Here is an 18,683-nt window from a genome sequence, read left to right as displayed (position 1 = left end):
TCAAACAAAGCAAACTCTCAGTGGATGTTTTTTGCAAGTGCAAATAAAAGTCAGAAACTTGGGAAATGCAAAATAATGGAAGCACTTTTTTGAGGACTCTGGAGAAAGCCAGAAAAGCCAGCAATGCAAATCTGGCTTGCTCTTAGTTTGGAAGAGAATGAGGTAGGCCCCTGGGCTCCTTGCTTGGAAACGAGCTGGATTCTGCAAGATGTATGAATTTGCCTCCTTGTTTTTACTGCTTCAGAACATGCTTGTCGAAATTGAGCAGAAGGTGGTGGCTTTGTCTGAGCTGTCGGTACACAATGAAAACCTTCTCATGGAAGGAAAAGCCCATACCAAAGATGAGGCCGAGCAACTGGCAGTAAAGCTCAGGACACTAAAGGGAAGCCTTCTGGAGTTGCAGAGAGTCCTCCACGACAAGCAGATCAACATACAAGTAAGGAGCTCTTCCTAATTGGCTTTGAAGGGGGAAATTGGGTTTACGTGTTTTTTCCCTCTGTAGCGGGGGGTTGGGGCAAATCAAATGGAAGAAAGAGGCTGCCATTGTTATAAGCCTAGTTGCAATAAAGTATCAATTAATTAAAATTGTCCTGCCAAGTTAAACAATAGTGCACCAATTGATATTACGCGGGTGGGAGCTGTGGAAGCTTACATTATTCCACCATTCTCCCTATTTTTTGTTTTCTCTTATTTCTAATTTTTGAATACACTGCACCAGGAACTATATTATTTGTTTGTATTCATATTCTGGCATATTGTGGCCTTAGCAAAAAAAGAAAACTAGCATTATAAAATAATGCATCAAAGAAATATTAACTTTAATTAATTCATTAATTACTAGCAGTCTTATCTGCTGGATGGGAAAGAGGTGGATAATCCCCCCATCCCCATAGCATCTTTTTCTGTAATCAGTAATATTATGTATACAGTTTTTCTGTAATCAATAAACCTGCTTCCACTTGAGATTTCTTTCACTAGGTTAGAGAAAGTGCACGTATTTATTTTAGGTGACTGGAAGAAGAGTAATCTAAAATTTGACAGATTTGATGAAAAGCTTCTCTGTTTTTACGCCATTAATAATTATGGCTCCAGTCCAAATAAGCCCCTCTGGGGTCATATGCACGGGCTTGCATGCATGCATTAGGGCATCTCACATTTTTTTTCTGACAGCAGTTTCTCATTCAACATCAGAGGATATTGCTGAAACTAGTCCAGGTTTCAGGAGTGGTTTGTCACCTGGTGTGGCAGCTGTAGTCAGCAGGAGGCGATTGGGAAACACCTGTGCTTGTGCAAAATCTCACCGGCAGCTCTTTGGAACAGGGCCCTAATAATTAGTAAATTAATAGGCTTATTATTCTGGGCTAATTTAGTGTGTAAAAAACAAGAACCAAACAGCAGTCCACACTGTGTGTTAACTTGCTTCTGGAATTCAGTTTTCATATAACATTATCTGGGGTAAAACCTGAGGATGGTGAGGCCAGCAAATTTTTAGATCAAGACATTGCTTTACTGTAGAAATAAATAAGTATTTCAAACAATTCCATCTTCCCATTATTGTTAAGGTTTACAGAGCGTTTTTTAGCTTGTAAGTTTTTAATTTGTACATTTAAATTGTACAAATTTAAAATTTAGTTTCTCTGTATGAGTAAATAAATTACAAGTATAGTAAAATAGGAGAAGTATAGTAAGGCACATGCTTTTATTAATAATAAACATACAATATTAGACTTTTGGCAAATGGAATCAGAATAGTGAGCAGAAAAAATATTGCCCGTCACAAGGATCTCCTCAACATAATCTCATAGTGTAAAATCCTTTAAGCATTAAGAAAACACACTTTATTAACATATCGTACACAAGGCAGTTTGAAATATCACAGTCATATTATTGTATATACATGTATAATTGTTTATTATTTGGCAATGTTTATTTTTTAATGATTTTAAAATAGTTTTATTTTCAATAGTAAGTTATTGACAGACTTTGTTTTCCTCAAAGCATTGTTTAAATTTAATCAGAATTAACAAAATGTAATTATTAAATACATATTTAACAATTAAACATAGCCTTGAAGTAGTGGTGTTGTCCAGGGTTGTTGCATACTGTATACAGCTTCACCAGTTATTTCAGAAGCTACAGAAAGAGAATGTGAAAGAGTAGCCAGACAACAGAAAGCAACAAAAGCAGCAGCAGCAGCATCAGTTATCTCTTCTTATATTTCTCCCTCTTAATGTCTGATGTTAACAAGCTGGAGCTTTGTCATTGTAGGCATGTGATTTCCATCTTATACATGATTCTCACTTACATGACAAAGACTTAAGGCACACTGAGACTTGAGCTGTACTTGAGCATTGGTGAATCCACCTGCTCACTAATTTCTGAGGCCATACTGTGTGCCAGTGTTGCCATTCTAATACATTGCCATGTGATGAAACTGCAGGTTAAAGTGAGATGGGGTGTGTCTTATTTAGACCTTAGGCCACTCTAAATTACTGCAGTGTCATTTTTTAGACTACATTCTTTGAGTAAAGAACCATACCAAATGGAACAGAAAGAAAAAGAAATTGCTCCTGAAGAAGGTGATATGCCTAAACACATTGGTCATTTGTCATTTTCAGTACACTTTTTTTCTATTTCCAGCATCTTTTTAGGCTTTGCCTCGCCTTAGCTGGTATCCCCCATACATCCTGTTTACTGTCTTAATGTTCGGAATATGAGTTTTCAGTATTATAATTCTGATCTCTTGGCTAGTTTTGTTAATGCTAGTGGCATTAAAAAGCTTATAGTAGCTTTAGATTTGAAGTCTTTGATAATATACATTGGGGAGATAAGAGCTGAACCTCTTCCATGATTCCCAGATGCTTTAAATCCTTTTAAGTTGCCCGTTAAACTTCATGCAGAAGGCACCTCCCACTTCCTAATTATACATGTTCAGAGGATATCAATAAGATCAATGTATTTGTTTGTATAAATTCACTTAAAATTTGTCCCTTGTCCCTCCCTGCCGTTTTTCTTGATCTGTCAGCCCTTTTATTTTGTTCAACATGAGTTCAATGAGAACCTTATTTGGGTGACATGACTAGCAGTAGGGTTGTTGTTGTTAATGCTAAAAATGAGACTCAGACATACAGTGTGTAGAACCCCAGTCAGATTACATTTTGTGATCATGTGTAACTAATCACCAATGTAAACTGGTGGATTCATTTATTTCAGCCATAAATTTCATAGAATCATAGAGCTGATAGAGCCCTGGGCAGGAAATTCATGACTGTCCATCCTCTCCTTGAAGACTTCCAGTGAGCAAATGCACATCTTTGGCCCTTCTGTAGATGTTGGATTACAACTCCCATAATCCCTGACTACTGCCATTGTGGCTGGGAATGATGGGAATTGTAGTTCGAAACCAGCTGGAGGTCTGAAGTCGAGCAGCCCTGCCCTAGGCATTTTGCTTTTACCCTCAGCTATTTTGCTGTCAGCCTGTTTCCCTCCTTTTGTTAAATAGGCATATTGAAACGTTGCGAAGCTAGACCCAAATAATGATAGGAAATGCGTATTTGGAAGAAACTAGGGCCACTTTATTGAATAATTACAAAACCTGCAATGAGGAATTGAACTAAAGGGCGTGTATCCCCTATGTGTGTCAATCTCATAAGAGGTATGCCCACAGGAGGGTGAAGGACTGGGCTTTGATTCGGCTCAGTACCCGTTCAGAATCTCTTCTCGACCACATGGTTACCCCCAATGCATGCCAGCCCATCTCAAGTCAAGTTGTGAGGCACTGAGCAGCGTTCGCTGGCATGCATCTGAGTGGGAGCTGATCCAGCCCGAGAGTCTCAAGATCACCAAGCCTTCCTCTGTATTCCCATTCACCATAAAGGCCATCCAGCCCAACACCAATGCAGTTAACCTAGCCTGAGCTGCACTCATCTGCCACAAAAGCAGGGCAAGCTTAAGTTTCGCCCCACTTATCCCACCCATCAACAAGTTTACTAATTTCTTGCTGCAGGTCCTGGGGAAAAACGTCATTCTCACAGTCCAACAAATGGATGCCATCTGGCCGAAACCAGGAAATGTCCTGAGCCATAATCTCAGGATGCTGAATCACACATCCATCCATAGCAACCACAGAATGGTCAGTCTTGTGGTTAACTCCATGTGTAGCCCGATTAAAACATTGGATGTTGCCATGGCCCTGCCAATGCAACCTCGGAATGATGTTGGACCAAACCAAGATGAGATCTGGAAAGCAAACTTGCAATTTCCAAAAATTGTCTATTGCCTACAGTATGAGAGCCTTGCTGCGAAGCAAGCCAATGTCGTTACCCCCCAAATGAATCATCAATACATGGGGAACTTCACTCTTAGAAATATACTTTCTAAGTATATTTCTAAGAAGTGGAGTCCCCCCAGGGATCTGTACTGAAACCGGTGCTTTTTAATTTATTCATAAATGATTTAGAATTAGGGGTAAGCAGCGAGGTGACAAGATTTGCAGATGATACCAAACTCTTTTGGGTAGCGGAATCCCAAATGGATGTGAGGAAATCCAAAAGGATTTCTTCAAATTGGGTGAGTGGGCAACAAAATGGCAAATGCAGTTCAATGTTGACAAGTGTAAAATGATGCACATTGGGATGAAAAACCCCAACTTCAAGTATACGTTGATGGGATCTGAGCTGTCTGTGACTGACCAGGAGAGGGATCTTGGGGTTGTGGTGGACAGCTCATTGAAAATGTCGACTCAATGTGCAGCAGCTGTGAAAAGGGCTAATTCCATGCTAGGGATCATTAGGAAGGGAATTGAAAATAAAACTGCTAATATTATGCCCCTATACAAAATGATGGTGTGGCCACACCTGGAGTACTGAATACAATTCTGGTCACCTCATCTAAAAAAGGACATTGTAGAACTGGAAAAGGTACAAAAGAGGGCAACCAAGATGATCAGGGGCCTAGAACACCTTCCTTATGAGGCAAGGCTGCTACAACACCTGGAGCTCTTTAATTTAGAAAGAAGACAACTGTAGGGAGACATGATAGAGGTCTATAAAATCATGCATGGTGTAGAGAAAGTAGATAGAGAGAAATTCTTCTCCCTCTCACATAACACTAGAACCAGGGGTCATCCCATGAAATTTAGGACCACCAAATGGAGGTACTTTTTCACATAATGCATAATCAACCTGTGGAATTCTCTGCCACAAGATGTGACAGCCAATAACCTGGATGGCTTTAATAGGGGGGTTTGGATAACTTCATGGAGGAGAGGTCTATGAACGGCTACTAGTCAGAGGGCTATAGGCCACCTCCAGCCTCAAAGGCAGGATGCCTCTGAGTACTAGTTGTGGAGGAGTAATAGCAGAAGAGAGGGCATGCCCTCAACTCCGGCCTGTAGGCTTCCAGTGGTATCTGGTGGGCCACTGTGCAAAACAGGATGCTGGACTAGATGGGCCTTGGGCTTGATCCAGCAGGGCTGTTCTTATTTTCTTACGTAAGATTGGAAAAAACTCAGTCCATGTTATTCCACGATGACCCAGCCATGCTAGCAAAGCCCATATCAATAACTGATAAGGAGGTTGCGGAATTCCTGAAAAATAAAATAAATATCAAAATCGTGAATACCATTGTCACTTACGCTTCAAGGGGCAAATGTACCACTGACTTGCCGACGAGTGCCACTGTCCTATAGCCTAATCTGGGCCTCTGAAATGCTGACCACAGCCGCCAACAATGATGCTCCTATGCAAGAAGAATGAATGCTGTAATTGGCCAGATCAAATCCGTTTTACGTATTGCTTCCAAGACCACCACCCAAAATTGGTAGTGTGTCAATGGGGAGACATCCTCATGACTATAGAGTGGACCCTGACCATCACCTCACACCCTTATGTAATTGTACAGTGCTTGAACTGGACATAAAGTGGCTGGTGTCCTGCAGAAAATTTAACCACTGTGATCCTTTTCCACATTGGTTGGTTTTAGTGCGATGAATATTTCATTCAACCTCCTTTTTCATGAAACGCACATCACCTCGTTGAAGCAAGCGGGCAGAGGCATCCCACTTAGATGCTGCTACCAGCCTGCTAACCTACATGGCACCAAAAAGGCTGTCAAAATGGCTGCTCTAAATAACAATTCTTCAAAATCCGTAAAGTATATATTATTAAGATGGGTCAACAGCTTGTTCATTATAGGTGAAATGGGTTCACGAGTGTCGAGAACCGGTGATTCACAACCCATTCTTCCATGGCCTTATGGACCCTAAATTCAGGTGTAGAATCACTAACCCCCAATGACCTGGCCTTAAATGCCAGTGCTGCCAACCAACCACCAATGGAATGCGAGGCCAGACTGTGGTATCGCAGGTGCCCACAAAAACATAACACATGCTTGACCGGGACCGGCCAGACACCAGTCAAACCTGAAATATTCCTAAACTTGGCAAACTCTCACACAGCAGCAGTATACCTCTTCCTGGTACTAGGAGCCAAAGAAAGGCGGATCGCCCACTCAGTCTCTAACTCCCAAGGCTCCAGAAGTCCTGATGTCAGGATCCGCCTTGGCTGAAGGTGCTAGGTTCCGAAAGCAGTCCACCTGTGTTTGAGACAAGGCACCAGCGATACTCTTATCCAGACCAGGAACATGTCTAGCTGTAAACATATTGTTACATAAACAATGTAAGATGAAATGAGGGTTTCGTGAAGTGCCCGTATTAATTACATGAACGGTTGCTTGGTTATCGCTCTGGAGTTGTACCACATGGTTCCTAAATGCAAGAACCCAGATGTGGGCAGCCACCACTATCGGGTGGAAAATGGAAATCCAAAAATGTCATGTCGCATGCAACGCCCTTTTCAACCCAAGGCGAGGGCCGTTTTGTGGAAGACCAGTGATTTTGAAAATAGGAAGGGTGCGATCCACATAGTAAGTGCCTTCAAACGTAAATCCCAACAGGTCAAAATCATCAGGGTGAATTGCCAACAGACAAAATGCTGATTTAATGTCGCATTTTGCTATGAGGGCGCCCTTTCCTTGGTCTCACGCCATATTAATGGCAGATTCAAAGGGGGCGGGTTGAACCGGACACAAGTATTGTGCATCATTTTGTGAGCTTCCAGAGGGGATGATAAATGGTGTATTAAACAAAATGCCCCCCCACTGCTTATTTAGAAACCACCCCCAAAGACAAAACCCTCAAGTTAGGCAATGGGGGTTCCTTAAAGGGGCCCAAACCCCGCCCTTTGTTAATCTCCTTATTAATCTTTTCATGCACAATCTGCTCCATCCCCACTCTTGATTTCTAATTTTGAGACTTAAATGCTATGCAAGGACCCTGGTGAGGTATCCTAAAACCAAATTTAAATTCCTCCTATCAGATAGATAAAGTCTATCATGAAGATTAAGGTAATGTTGAAGCAGTGACCAAAGGGGTTCCCATTTTATGGGACTAGGTCCCTTTGGCAGGTGATGGGGTCGTCTAGGTCTGGGTAAGTCCTTCCGACCCCGCCACCACTTGGATCGGGGACAATTGGAAAAGGAGTAGCGACTACCACAGTCAGAACAGTTGTGGCAAAAAGGGCATTGATGACGGGCACATGATCCCATAACACCAAACTCCCAGCATAACTGAGGGCTTGAACTGGATAGCCCTGGGGGAGACTGCCCTTTGGGGCAGACCATACAACCAAATACCCACTGTTTGAATGTTCCCCAAATATGGGATGATTGAGGGACATAATCTGAAACCACAAGGTTGGCTGGAAAATGTCCCATGGAAGGGAGGAATCCAGAGCTGAGATGCAGCAAAACGCTTCATCATACCTCGACCAAGCCAGCCCACTAAATTCAGTAAATGCACTATAAATTATATCTAAATATTTTATCAGTGATAGTGCACGTGCCAATTGTTTTTGTAATACTACCCCCATGTAAACCATAAAGCACACCAACCAATTTGACCAATTGCAAGCCACAGCTGGGGGCTTAATTTCCCCCGCTCTACTTTAGATCAGTCTGATCTTTGTCCTGAGGTTCTGTTTCACGATATAATAAGGAGAAAATATTGACATAATCATTTCTCCAATTTTTTTCTTTTGTGGACATTAAAAGGTGATCACCCAGTGGTAAAGATACATCACCATAAGGATAGGTTTCTATCCTCTCCTCTCTGGTGTCAGAACTCCTTGTAACAGACCCCAACTTAACAGATTTTATTTATTTATTTATTTATTTATTTATTTATTTATTTATTTATTTTTGCATTTTTATACCGCCTTTCGTTAAAATATAGCCCCAAGGCGATTTACAAAAGTTAAAAACATACAATAAAAACACACTAAAAACAACATGCTAAGAGTATAAAAACATATAAAAACAGGCATAACACAATACAAGAAATAAAAACACCCAGAAGCAGCAGTAAAAACGATTATGTAAAAGCCTGGGTAAAAAGCCAAGTCTTTACAAGCTTTCTAAAAGCCATGATGGAGTCCGAGGAGCGAATGACCACTGGGAGAGCATTCCAGAGTCTGGGGGCAGCAACAGAGAAGGCCCTGTCCCAAGTGCACGACAGCCGGGCCTCTCTCATTGTCGGCACCCGGAGCAGGGCCCCCTCAGATGTCCTCGTCAAGCGGGCAGCAACCCTTGGGAGCAGGCGGTCCCTCAAATACCCTGGGCCCAAACCGTTTAGGGCTTTAAAGGTCAAAACCAGCACCTTGAATTGGACCCGGAAACGAACCGGTAGCCAGTGCAGCTCTTTCAAAATGGGGGTGATATGTTCCCAACGGGCAGCTCTGGATAACACCCTCGCTGCCGCGTTTTGCACTAGCTGCAGTTTCCGGATATTCTTCAAGGGCAGCCCCACGTAGAGCGCGTTACAGTAATCCAGCCGCGACATGACTAAGGCGTGGGTAACCGTGGCCAGATCTGCCTTCTCGAGAAAGGGACGCAGCTGGCGCACCAGCCGAAGCCGTGCAAAGGCACCCCTGGCCACCGCCTCCACCTGAGCTTCCAAGAGCAGAGCCGGGTCCAGTAGTACCCCCAAGCTGCGTACTTGTTCCTTCAAGGGGAGTGCAACCCCATCCAGAACTGGTAGAATCTCCACATCCCGATTGGCTCTCCTACTGACCAACAGCACCTCCGTCTTATCCGGATTCAATTTCAGTTTGTTAGCCCACATCCAACCCATCACGGCCTCCAGTCCCCGGTTCAGGACATCCACCGCCTCCCTAGGATCAGATGACAAGGAGAGATAGAGCTGAGTGTCATCCGCATATTGCTGACAACTCAGTCCAAATCCCCGGATGACCTCTCCCAGCGGCTTCATGTAGATGTTAAACAGCATGGGGGACAAGACCGAACCCTGCGGGACCCCACAGGCCAACGGCCACGGGGCCGAGCAGTAGTCCCCCAGCACCACCTTCTGGACCCTTCCCTCAAGAAAGGACCGGAACCACTGCAACGTAGTGCCTCCGATTCCCATACTCGAGAGGCGGCCCAGAAGGATACCATGGTCGATGGTATCGAACGCTGCCGAGAGGTCCAGCAGAACCAACAGGGACGCACTCCCCCTGTCTAGTTCCCGGCGTAGGTCATCCACTAGAGCGACCAAGGCAGTCTCAGTCCCATACCCGGGGCGGAAGCCAGATTGAAAAGGGTCCAGATAATCCAGATTGCTCTTCCCAGGATGACAATGTCTCTCTAGAGACTTTTCTTGGAGTTTCAGAAGATTGTTTACTAATGGGGGTTGAAGTAAAACCCACCCAGGTAGCTGGGGGCAAGCCTAGGCCAGGAGGCCAAAAAGGCATACCACCTCATACCTCAGACAACTGCCCCGCCCAAGGAGGATAGGCTCACTTGCTGGACCCACATCCAAATTCAAGGTGTTATGTTGGGAAAATCTCTCCATAGGAGTGGTTTTGGCAATTGCAATTTCTTTACCTGGCCCCTTCTCCAACGCATCAAATCTGGCCTCTATAGACTGCAAGAGTTGCAGCTGTCTGTTAGCCTGGCTACTAGATTTAGAACTCTGTTTGGGTCTAGCACCTGAAGTCTCACCACCTTTGTCTTTTTTCCTGTGCTTCAAATGGGAAGGATATGGGACAGGATATGAGCCATAACCATCTGGCTCTCATCTTCAGAAGAAGAAGATGCAGAGGGTTCAGGCTGTTGAACTGGCCACCTAAGGGCGGGTGTATTCCCTTTTGCATTTGCCTTTCCCTGTCCCTTCTTTGGGGCCATAATTAACTATATTTATTCACTTATGAACACTCCCGTATGCACATATGTATATATACCTGGACACCCAACGTCTTTTATCTATTTATTTTTCTGTTATTATTACCTTTATTATTATTTCTACTGTTAAATTAACCCAAAATATTTCTGTTATTCATTTTTTATATATATATAATATAAATCAGCCTTTCACACTTTAAGGAAGAAAAGTCTCTCCTGTTTTTAAACCACTGCTTCTATTAACTGCCAGGGTATTACTTCATTCCCATCTACTTGACTCCATTCAGATCAATACATTTACTTACATTAATTCATTTTACTCACTCCAATTTATCAATTCATTTACTCACTGCAAATTATCAATTTGTATACTTAATCATTTACTCACTCTATTTCATTTATCGTTACCTACTCCAATCATCAACTCTTATGTTTAGAAGTTACTACTAAGAAAAGCAAGAAAAAGATAAATGAAACATTCAAACCAGATGGGCTGAAGCCTAGAAGGGATCATCCCAGACTCACGAATGTTGACATAGCCCCTGGTCAGACTAAACCAAATGCTGGTTATTGGAATCATAGAGACGGTGTCTTCCTGCAAGCAGTGGTAAACGCTTGCCTGACATTCCCTCGGACCTCCCCACAGTTGTGCACGCCTCAGTTGCTCTTCTCCTTGGCAGCGACCATTTGCTTTCCTGCCCGCAGAGCAACAGAAGGGGAACTGACGGAGGAGGCTGCTTATGCGGGTGCTCCTGAAATCAGATTGGGTCACTGGCAACATGTGCTGTGGGACAAAAATGGCAGCCTACATGCCCATCTCTCTGCCCAGGCCCGCAACTCCACCCCTGCTCGCCTGATATCGCCGCTAACATGGCAAAAAGGGCAGGGAGCGGCTTTCTCACCATTATATTATAATGAAGAATAAAATAAGTACCAGGAAAATGCAGTTAACAATAAAAGTGCTATAGGCTTTGTTGTTAATGTTTAGTGATAGCTTGGGCTGGATTTAAATAATATGCAGGTTGCGGGAAAGTACCTGACTCATTTGGTGTTCTGTGTAGCCATCATGTTTTTTAAACCAAGTCACCTTGACTATGTTTTCAGTAGGGATGTGCAAACTGATTCAGGTACAAATCAATTTGTACCCGAATCTAGCTGATTCGGGTGATTTGGAGACAAAACAAATCACCCATGTGGACCATTGGCAAGATTCAGGTAGAAATCAAATCATGCCTGATTTTGTATGAATTTATTCGAGATTCGAATCCTTCCTATTAATTCCCCCAGATTCCCAGCTTTCTTTAAAAAAAAAAAAAAGCTAAGTTCTAGCCCTTGTACAAGTGGAGTTATGGAGCAAAATGTGTGGTCACTATTTTTCAAGTGTTTGGATTCTATTGTGTATAATAACTTTCCCTCAATGAAACCCTATGAGGATTCATTACACACCTTCATTTGCACCCAGACCCAAGGAGACACGGACACAGAATGAGTTATGGAGGAATTGGCCACTTTATTAGGGGTACAAGTTTTTAAACAGTGCCTGCAAGGCACGACAGCTGGGGTTGGCATTCACAACAGCAACAGTGCGGACCCAAATGGGGTGGCCCACAACGTGGCCGCCCCACCCTAAAAGCTTATGGCGCAGACGCCTTGGCTCAAGGCGGCCTTTTCAACAGTGCCAACTGTCAATTGCCATGTTCCAACTACACCCCACTCCCACCCGCAAGGCAGTGGGGTACTACTCAGTTTATGTTCTTTCTTTTTTTGCATTTTAAATTTTTATTGGCTTTTACAATAGCTCACTATTAAGTAAATATTGACTTCCCGCTTACCTATCTGCGTGGTTCACATTAACTCTACATATAAACCATTTCTATAATAATTTAAAACATACATACTCCACATTACTATTCAATTTTACCCAACCCAACCTGCTGTTATTACTATATTTCAAACCCTGCTGAAAAGTCCATATTAGAAAAATAGTTCTTTAAGTAAAGTAAAAAATCTTCTTTGAGAGATTCTTTGAAAGATTCCAATCTTCCAATCTTCTTTGAAAGATTCCAAATTTTCATCCCTTATAAGTGCTATAAGCATTGCCATCTCAGCATATTCCAAAATTTTTATCAACCAGTCTTCTTTTGAGGGCATTTTAGTGTCTTTCCATTTCTGCACATATACTATCCTAGCCGCCATGGTTGCATACATAAAAAATGTTAAATTTCTTCTGGAAAACTCTCCTTGGGTTATTCCCAGCAGGAAGGATTCTGGCCTCTTAGGAAATGTCATTTAAAAATTTTTCTTCAACTCATTATTTATCATATCCCAAAAAGCCTTTGCCTTCCCGCATGACCACCACATAGGGAAAAAAGTTCCTTCACATTGTCCACATTTCCAACATTTGTTTGAAACATTTTAATACATTAATGCTAATTTGTTTGGTGTCAGATACCACCTATACATCATCTTATAATAGTTTTCTTTTAAAGTATAGCATGCAGTAAACTTTAAATCAGTTTTCCATAATTTTTCCCAAGCAGCCATATCTATATTATGACCCACATCTTGAGCCCATTTTATCATAGTCGTTTTAACCACTTCATCTCCTGTCTCCTCCAAAAGCAACAACTTATACATCTTGGAGACTAATCTTTCATCATTTTCACACAACTCCTTCTCAAATCTCGACATTTGATCCACAAATCCAACTTTAAGATCCTTTTTATAAATTTCATTTAGCTGATGATACTGAAACCAATTGCTAACCAAATTTTGTACTTCATTTAAAATTTTTAATTTACAGCCCTTCTCTTGAAAACATAACAAATCCCTATAGGTGCCCCATTCAGATTGCATATTTGTCTCTTTACTTGCCAAAGCCTCAATTGGGGATACCCATAATGATGTTTTACACTCCAACCATTTTTTATATTTTGCCCACACTCCACTCATTTTATGTTCTAGGATTTTTTTCAAGTGTTTAGGCTCTTTGATGACTAATAACCTTTCCTCATAATTAATTCCTATGAGGATTTATTACACACCAAAGAGTCTTAAACACCTCAAAAAGTCCTAAAATATAAACTGAGTACCCAGTGGGTTGTGGGGTAGTTGAAACATGGGATGCCACTAATTCCCCACCCCCGCCTGCAAAGCAGTGGGGTCAAAATGACCAGAAGAAATTGAGGTGTGTAATGAAGACACCAAAGAATCTAAACATTTTGAAAATACCTTAAAAGAAAATAAACTGAGTACCCCAGTATGTGTGCCTGGGGTGGCAGCGGGTGTAGTTGACACATGGCAGTTGACAGTTGGCACTGTCCAGTGACAGTCAAAATGAACAGAAGAAATGAAGGTGTGCAATGAATCCTCATAGGGATTCATTATGAGGAAAAGTTATTACACACCAAAGAATCCAATCCATACACTTGAAAAATGACTGCACATTTTGCTCCATAACTCCCCCTCTACAAGGGCTAGAGCTTAGAGTGTTTTTAATGAAAGCTGGGGATCTGTTTTAGGGTTAGGATATGGCAACTTCAAATCCCCATTTTTTCCTATGGCAGAAATGTTCAAAATCAGTAAAAGCTAAAAAAAATCATTAAAAATCAACCAATTGTCCCACTTCCTTGAAATTTGGTTGGTAGGTGGCACCCATGGGGACCTACCCACCACCCAAATTTGGTGCCCCTAGGACCTTGTTAAATGGTCCGAATCAGTCCGAATCCAAATTGAATCAAAGCAAATACAAATCAAATTGAGGTGCTTGAGAGGGGGTAGATTTGGAAACAAAACAAATCAGGGGTGTGCACAACGCTAGTGTTCAGTCCCTGAATGCCAGGATCCATGACTGGAATGTCATCATAAAGCTGCATCTGTGGCAGCTGAAAGTTTAAATGTGGAATGCCATATAGGTAAGTTCCTACATGTCCTTAATTATGCATAAATTAGGTCTTGATCTGGATCTGAATAATCAGTTGAAGAAATCTAAGACTTCAAGCTTCAAATTGGCAATCCTTTCTCACTAAATTTGTATTCCTCTTGTGTTTTCCCCTATTATAAATACACAGCAGGGAGCTTTACAGGAAAAGGAGGAGTGTGAAGCAGATCTGGTTACCTCTCAAAGTCCTAGTGTTCAAGAATGGTTGGCACTGGCACGAACAACCCGTGCACAGCAACAGCAAAGCAGCCTGCAAAGACAGAAAGTGAGTATGTGTGCTTGCTTCAAATCCTAAACCTGCTTAAATGCATTTAAGAGCCATTGATTTGAATTGCATTTGTCTACATGGAAATCTGTTTAAGAATGGGCGCATCGGCATTTCGCCTCCATTGCCTGAACTCCCAACAACCCTAACCATAGTGAAGCAGGAGGAAATAGCCATCTGGAAAATGTCATAGTCCAGAGATTTAATCTCACTCTTCACGAGCCATAGTCATCATTTTTACATCAAAGCTGATTCCTTCATAGCATTTCCGCTATCGTGGAAACAAAAAGTATCATCCCACATTGCTTCTTCAAGTTCTAAATTGCCTTGCAGAGATGCAAAAAAACCTCAAGGCTACAATGCTATACCCTCCATGCTCACAGAACATAGTGTTCAGCAGCTTCCAAAATACCCCTACCTTGGTTTGTTGGTTTCTTTTAGAAGACTTATAGCCCCAGTCTGAGATATAATTGTTTCTCAACTCTCTTCTCAATCACTTCAAAAGAGGAGAGGACAAAAATGTCTTGGATCCTCACTTCAGACCTCTTGGTATTCCAACAGACATTGTTGTTGCTCTTTCTCTTGTATTTCAACTACTGCTGCTGTTTTTACGTCTCAAGGACTGCAGTGCCCCCACAGGATTACCATACCCCACTAGCTGGCTCTGTACGCAGCACTCTGTATAGCACTCTGTACACAGCACGCTTTTCTGAATGTGCCATGCAGCAGCTAAGCCATTCACGTCCTGCTGATGGTCAAACATTCCTGCATCTGCTCTTCTTCAGGTGTCTGCATGTGACTTCTGCTGGCAGTAATGTGCACACCAGAAGCCTGGTGAGGAGAAGGCCAAGGGATGTTTCAAATTAAGGTGCAAGAGAAATTCAGCTGCAAGTGAATGGCCTGGTCAGATCACAGATGCTCTAACATCTGAAATTGTCACTGTTCTCTGAGCATATAGAAGGAAAAATTCCCATTTATTTTGCTAGAAATCTTATACTATCCCCCCCCCCCCCGTTAAAGCAGCTTTGGAACAATTTTATTCATTTTTTTGTTAACAGAGAGGAAGGGTTTACTCCTGGTCCACCAGCAATGTGGTCTCAGTCCAATTCCACCCTCTCATGGAGGAGCAGACAAAAGGAAAGACAGAACTCCTCATTTCCTTTTTTTCAGGGAAGGGGGATAGTTTTTGGAGTGGAGAAACATATGTTTGGGGGATTGATGTTACGAGTTATTAGATTTAGTGGCAGGAGGAGTTCATTAGAATGAGGGGTGAACTGCTAAAATGTTTAGTGACAGATGTACACCCCTGCCTCTTATGGCCACTTGTAAGTCTTGGGAAAGAAGTTGGGATATCTAATCACAGATCTTCTACCCCTACACCTGGGTCACTCGGAAGGAATGTGGAGGAAAGGAAGCATTGTAACTATGATGCACCCACTAATTTAATCAAAAATGTTAATATTTGGGAGAATCTAACTCATGTTTGTTCTGGTCTCATAAATTCTCTCACTGGCCTTTTGTGAAGAAAAAACTAAGACAGTGCCTGTTGCACACTTTAAAGTAAAGTAAAGTTGCGCCGTCGAGTCAGTGTCAACTCCTGGTGCCCACAGAACCCTGTGGTTTTCTTTGGTAGAATACAGGAGGAGTTTACCATTGCCTCCTCCTGCTCAGTATGAGATGATGCCTTTCAGCATCTTCCTATATCACTGCTGCCTGATATAGGTGTTTCCCATAGTCTGGGAAACACACCACCAGGGATTCGAACCGGCATCCTCTTGCTCACTAGGCAAGTTATTTCCCTGCTGCACCATTACACATGCTGATTTCCATTCATTGTATTATATATTTAAAATGTGTTATCGCAGTTATAGTATATCAACTACTCATGAGTAAATAGTATTTTGCTAAAGCAGTTGTATATCTCTTTCTTTTTAGGAGCTAGAGAAAGAGCTCACAGAACAAAAGAATTTGCTCCGCTCCGTGGCAAGCCGTGGAGAGGAAATTCTAACCCAGCACTCTGCTCCTGATCATCTTTGTCCTAGGTGCAGCTTGGTGCATTTTGTTTTTGTTCAGTAGAAGCTGCTAAATTCCTCTGCTTTCTTTTCCTTGATCATGTCATATGCTTATACTTTGCTGAGTTTTTTGTGTTTTACTTGAAACAAAATCCAAAAAGATAGTTTCATTTACATTTGAGAGAAGAGTGTCAGAATGCATTTCAATGTTTTGTCCATTGCAAGCTAAATTATAGCTCTGTTTAAACCACGGCTGCACAACTCAAATGCCCTAGTGGGCAGAACCATCCACAACTTGGCGTGAAGGAGCCAAGGTAAAATTTTAGCACATTATTACATTCAAATTAAAAAATATCGTTAGTTACTTGTGGATCTATTCCCCCTGTCAATGGACCCATAGTTTTAAACAAGAAAGTGGCCAGAAAATAGGTCTTGTCCCTGCTCAGACAGTGGGGCCCCTGGAGTGCATGCCAGCCCCAAACAAATGCCAAGTCCTCTCTTCTCCCTAAACTGCTGTTGGTTTCAGGCTGCAATCCTAGGCATGCTTACATGTGAGTAAGCCTCACTGGGTACACCATGCAACATATTTCTGAGAAAACATGCATAGGATGGCACTGGTCAGTTTCCAGCTCCTGTGTTGCTGCAGGATATCTGAGGGCCAGTAAAACAGTCCCTGTGGGCCGAATCCAGCTCCCAGGCCTTACGTTATGCAGGCTTGGTCTAAACACTTTTCATAAGAAAGTTCAAAGCAGGATAATAACAGAATGTTAAATGCAACTGGCAGCACTGGACCTTTTTGGGAAGAGGCATTTACTCTTACAATTTAGGGTCCACAAGGTTCTCTAAATAACCCTTGCAGGCACAGAGTTCTCTAAATAAAATGTTATATGTATTTAGTAATCTAAAAGTATAGAAATGCATGTGAATATTTGAACCCAGTCCAGATCAGGATCATGATGGAATTAAAAGGGTTAAAGGTTCCCCATGTCTCAGTACTAACCTTGCCCAGTCTCCCGACTATTTAACTGGGGTTTTTTAAACTTACAAAGGCCAACCATGCACTTCTTGAAATGAGTATTATGAGGCAATCACCTCTTGCAAGTGTTTTGGAATAGCTCACAGCCAGACAGCTTACATACAGACCCTCTGCTTTCTGAGAATTAGTACCTCCATATGGGGCCTCTGCATATGTCCACTCCAATTTGTGTGATTTCAGTGACTTATAGTACTGGCCTATAGAACTGAGAACATGGTTCACTCAGATGTGGGAATGTTTGTAAGCAGAATAAAAATGTCTACAGAAGAACAATGATTGTCCCAACCTTATTGAGACTGCAGTGTTGCTAATTCATTTTTGTATTATTCATCACAGCAAGAAGCCAGATGTACTATCTCAAGAGCTGGGCTTAGAAGGAGAGAAACCATCAGCTGAAGATCAAATGAAAATGAAGTGGGAAAGCCTTAATCAAGAATTCATTATTAAGCATAAATTATTGCAGAATGCTCTGGAACAAGAACAGGAGCAACCAGTAATTATTTTTTATAGATATACATATAATACATATAATGTGGCACTCTTTGGCTGCATTCTCATAATAAAAGGCTCCTAGTTAAAACATTAATCAGGATTAGCGAGCCCTGTGAAGCTTATTGTGAGAACGCAGAATTTCAGAGCAATTCTGGTCAAACTGCTCTGGTTAGCCAGCATTTAAGCCGGATAGATAGCTCAGTGGAGCTCGCTAATCCTGAAGCCTTATGATTGTGAAAATACAGCCTTTATATGAAAATAAAACGTGTAAAAGGTGCAAATTATCTATTTTCATTTGCATTTGGGGAGATGTCAGGTATATTCTAACTGTTAGAATTGTTGTTTGTTTCCTAACAGCTTTACAGTAGACCAAACAGACTTATGTCTGGGATGCAACTGTACAAAGGAGAAGGACAGGCACAAGATAAATCATCAGTCAAATCTTTATTGGTTGTCTTGAATGAAGCTTTTGAAGAAGTTGCTTTGCAGGTGGAGTATTTTATTATGCTGATTTTTGCTCAATTTCATTTGGTGTTTCTTTGCAGGGTGAGCAGACTCATATTCACTTACATATCAGGAATCCTTCCCATGTTCCTTAAAAAGTTCTAAAAGTATATTGTAAAGTGATCTATCCCTCTTCCACCACCTCACAATATAGATCTGTAATGATGGGCTTGTCTGTCTCCTTTTGGATGCCTTTAT

General features: G+C 41.9%; 1 protein-coding gene across 19 annotated transcripts in view; it reads left to right on the top strand.

The window, feature by feature from the left end:
- Nucleotides 1–18,683, top strand: part of SYNE1 (spectrin repeat containing nuclear envelope protein 1) — a 575,028-nt gene that overhangs the window by 393,388 nt on the left and 162,957 nt on the right. For all 19 annotated transcript variants that reach the window (XM_053292895.1, XM_053292839.1, XM_053292877.1 and 16 more), the window contains 5 exons: nt 245–436; nt 14,307–14,441; nt 16,377–16,483; nt 17,826–17,982; nt 18,339–18,470. In XM_053292895.1, coding sequence (XP_053148870.1) covers nt 245–436; nt 14,307–14,441; nt 16,377–16,483; nt 17,826–17,982; nt 18,339–18,470 — 723 coding nt within the window. The remainder of the gene's footprint in view (nt 1–244; nt 437–14,306; nt 14,442–16,376; nt 16,484–17,825; nt 17,983–18,338; nt 18,471–18,683) is intronic.

The sequence above is a fragment of the Hemicordylus capensis genome, chromosome 1 (genome assembly GCF_027244095.1).
Source record: "Hemicordylus capensis ecotype Gifberg chromosome 1, rHemCap1.1.pri, whole genome shotgun sequence".
Taxonomy (NCBI): domain Eukaryota; kingdom Metazoa; phylum Chordata; class Lepidosauria; order Squamata; family Cordylidae; genus Hemicordylus; species Hemicordylus capensis.
This window is presented reverse-complemented; position numbering and strand designations above follow the sequence as displayed.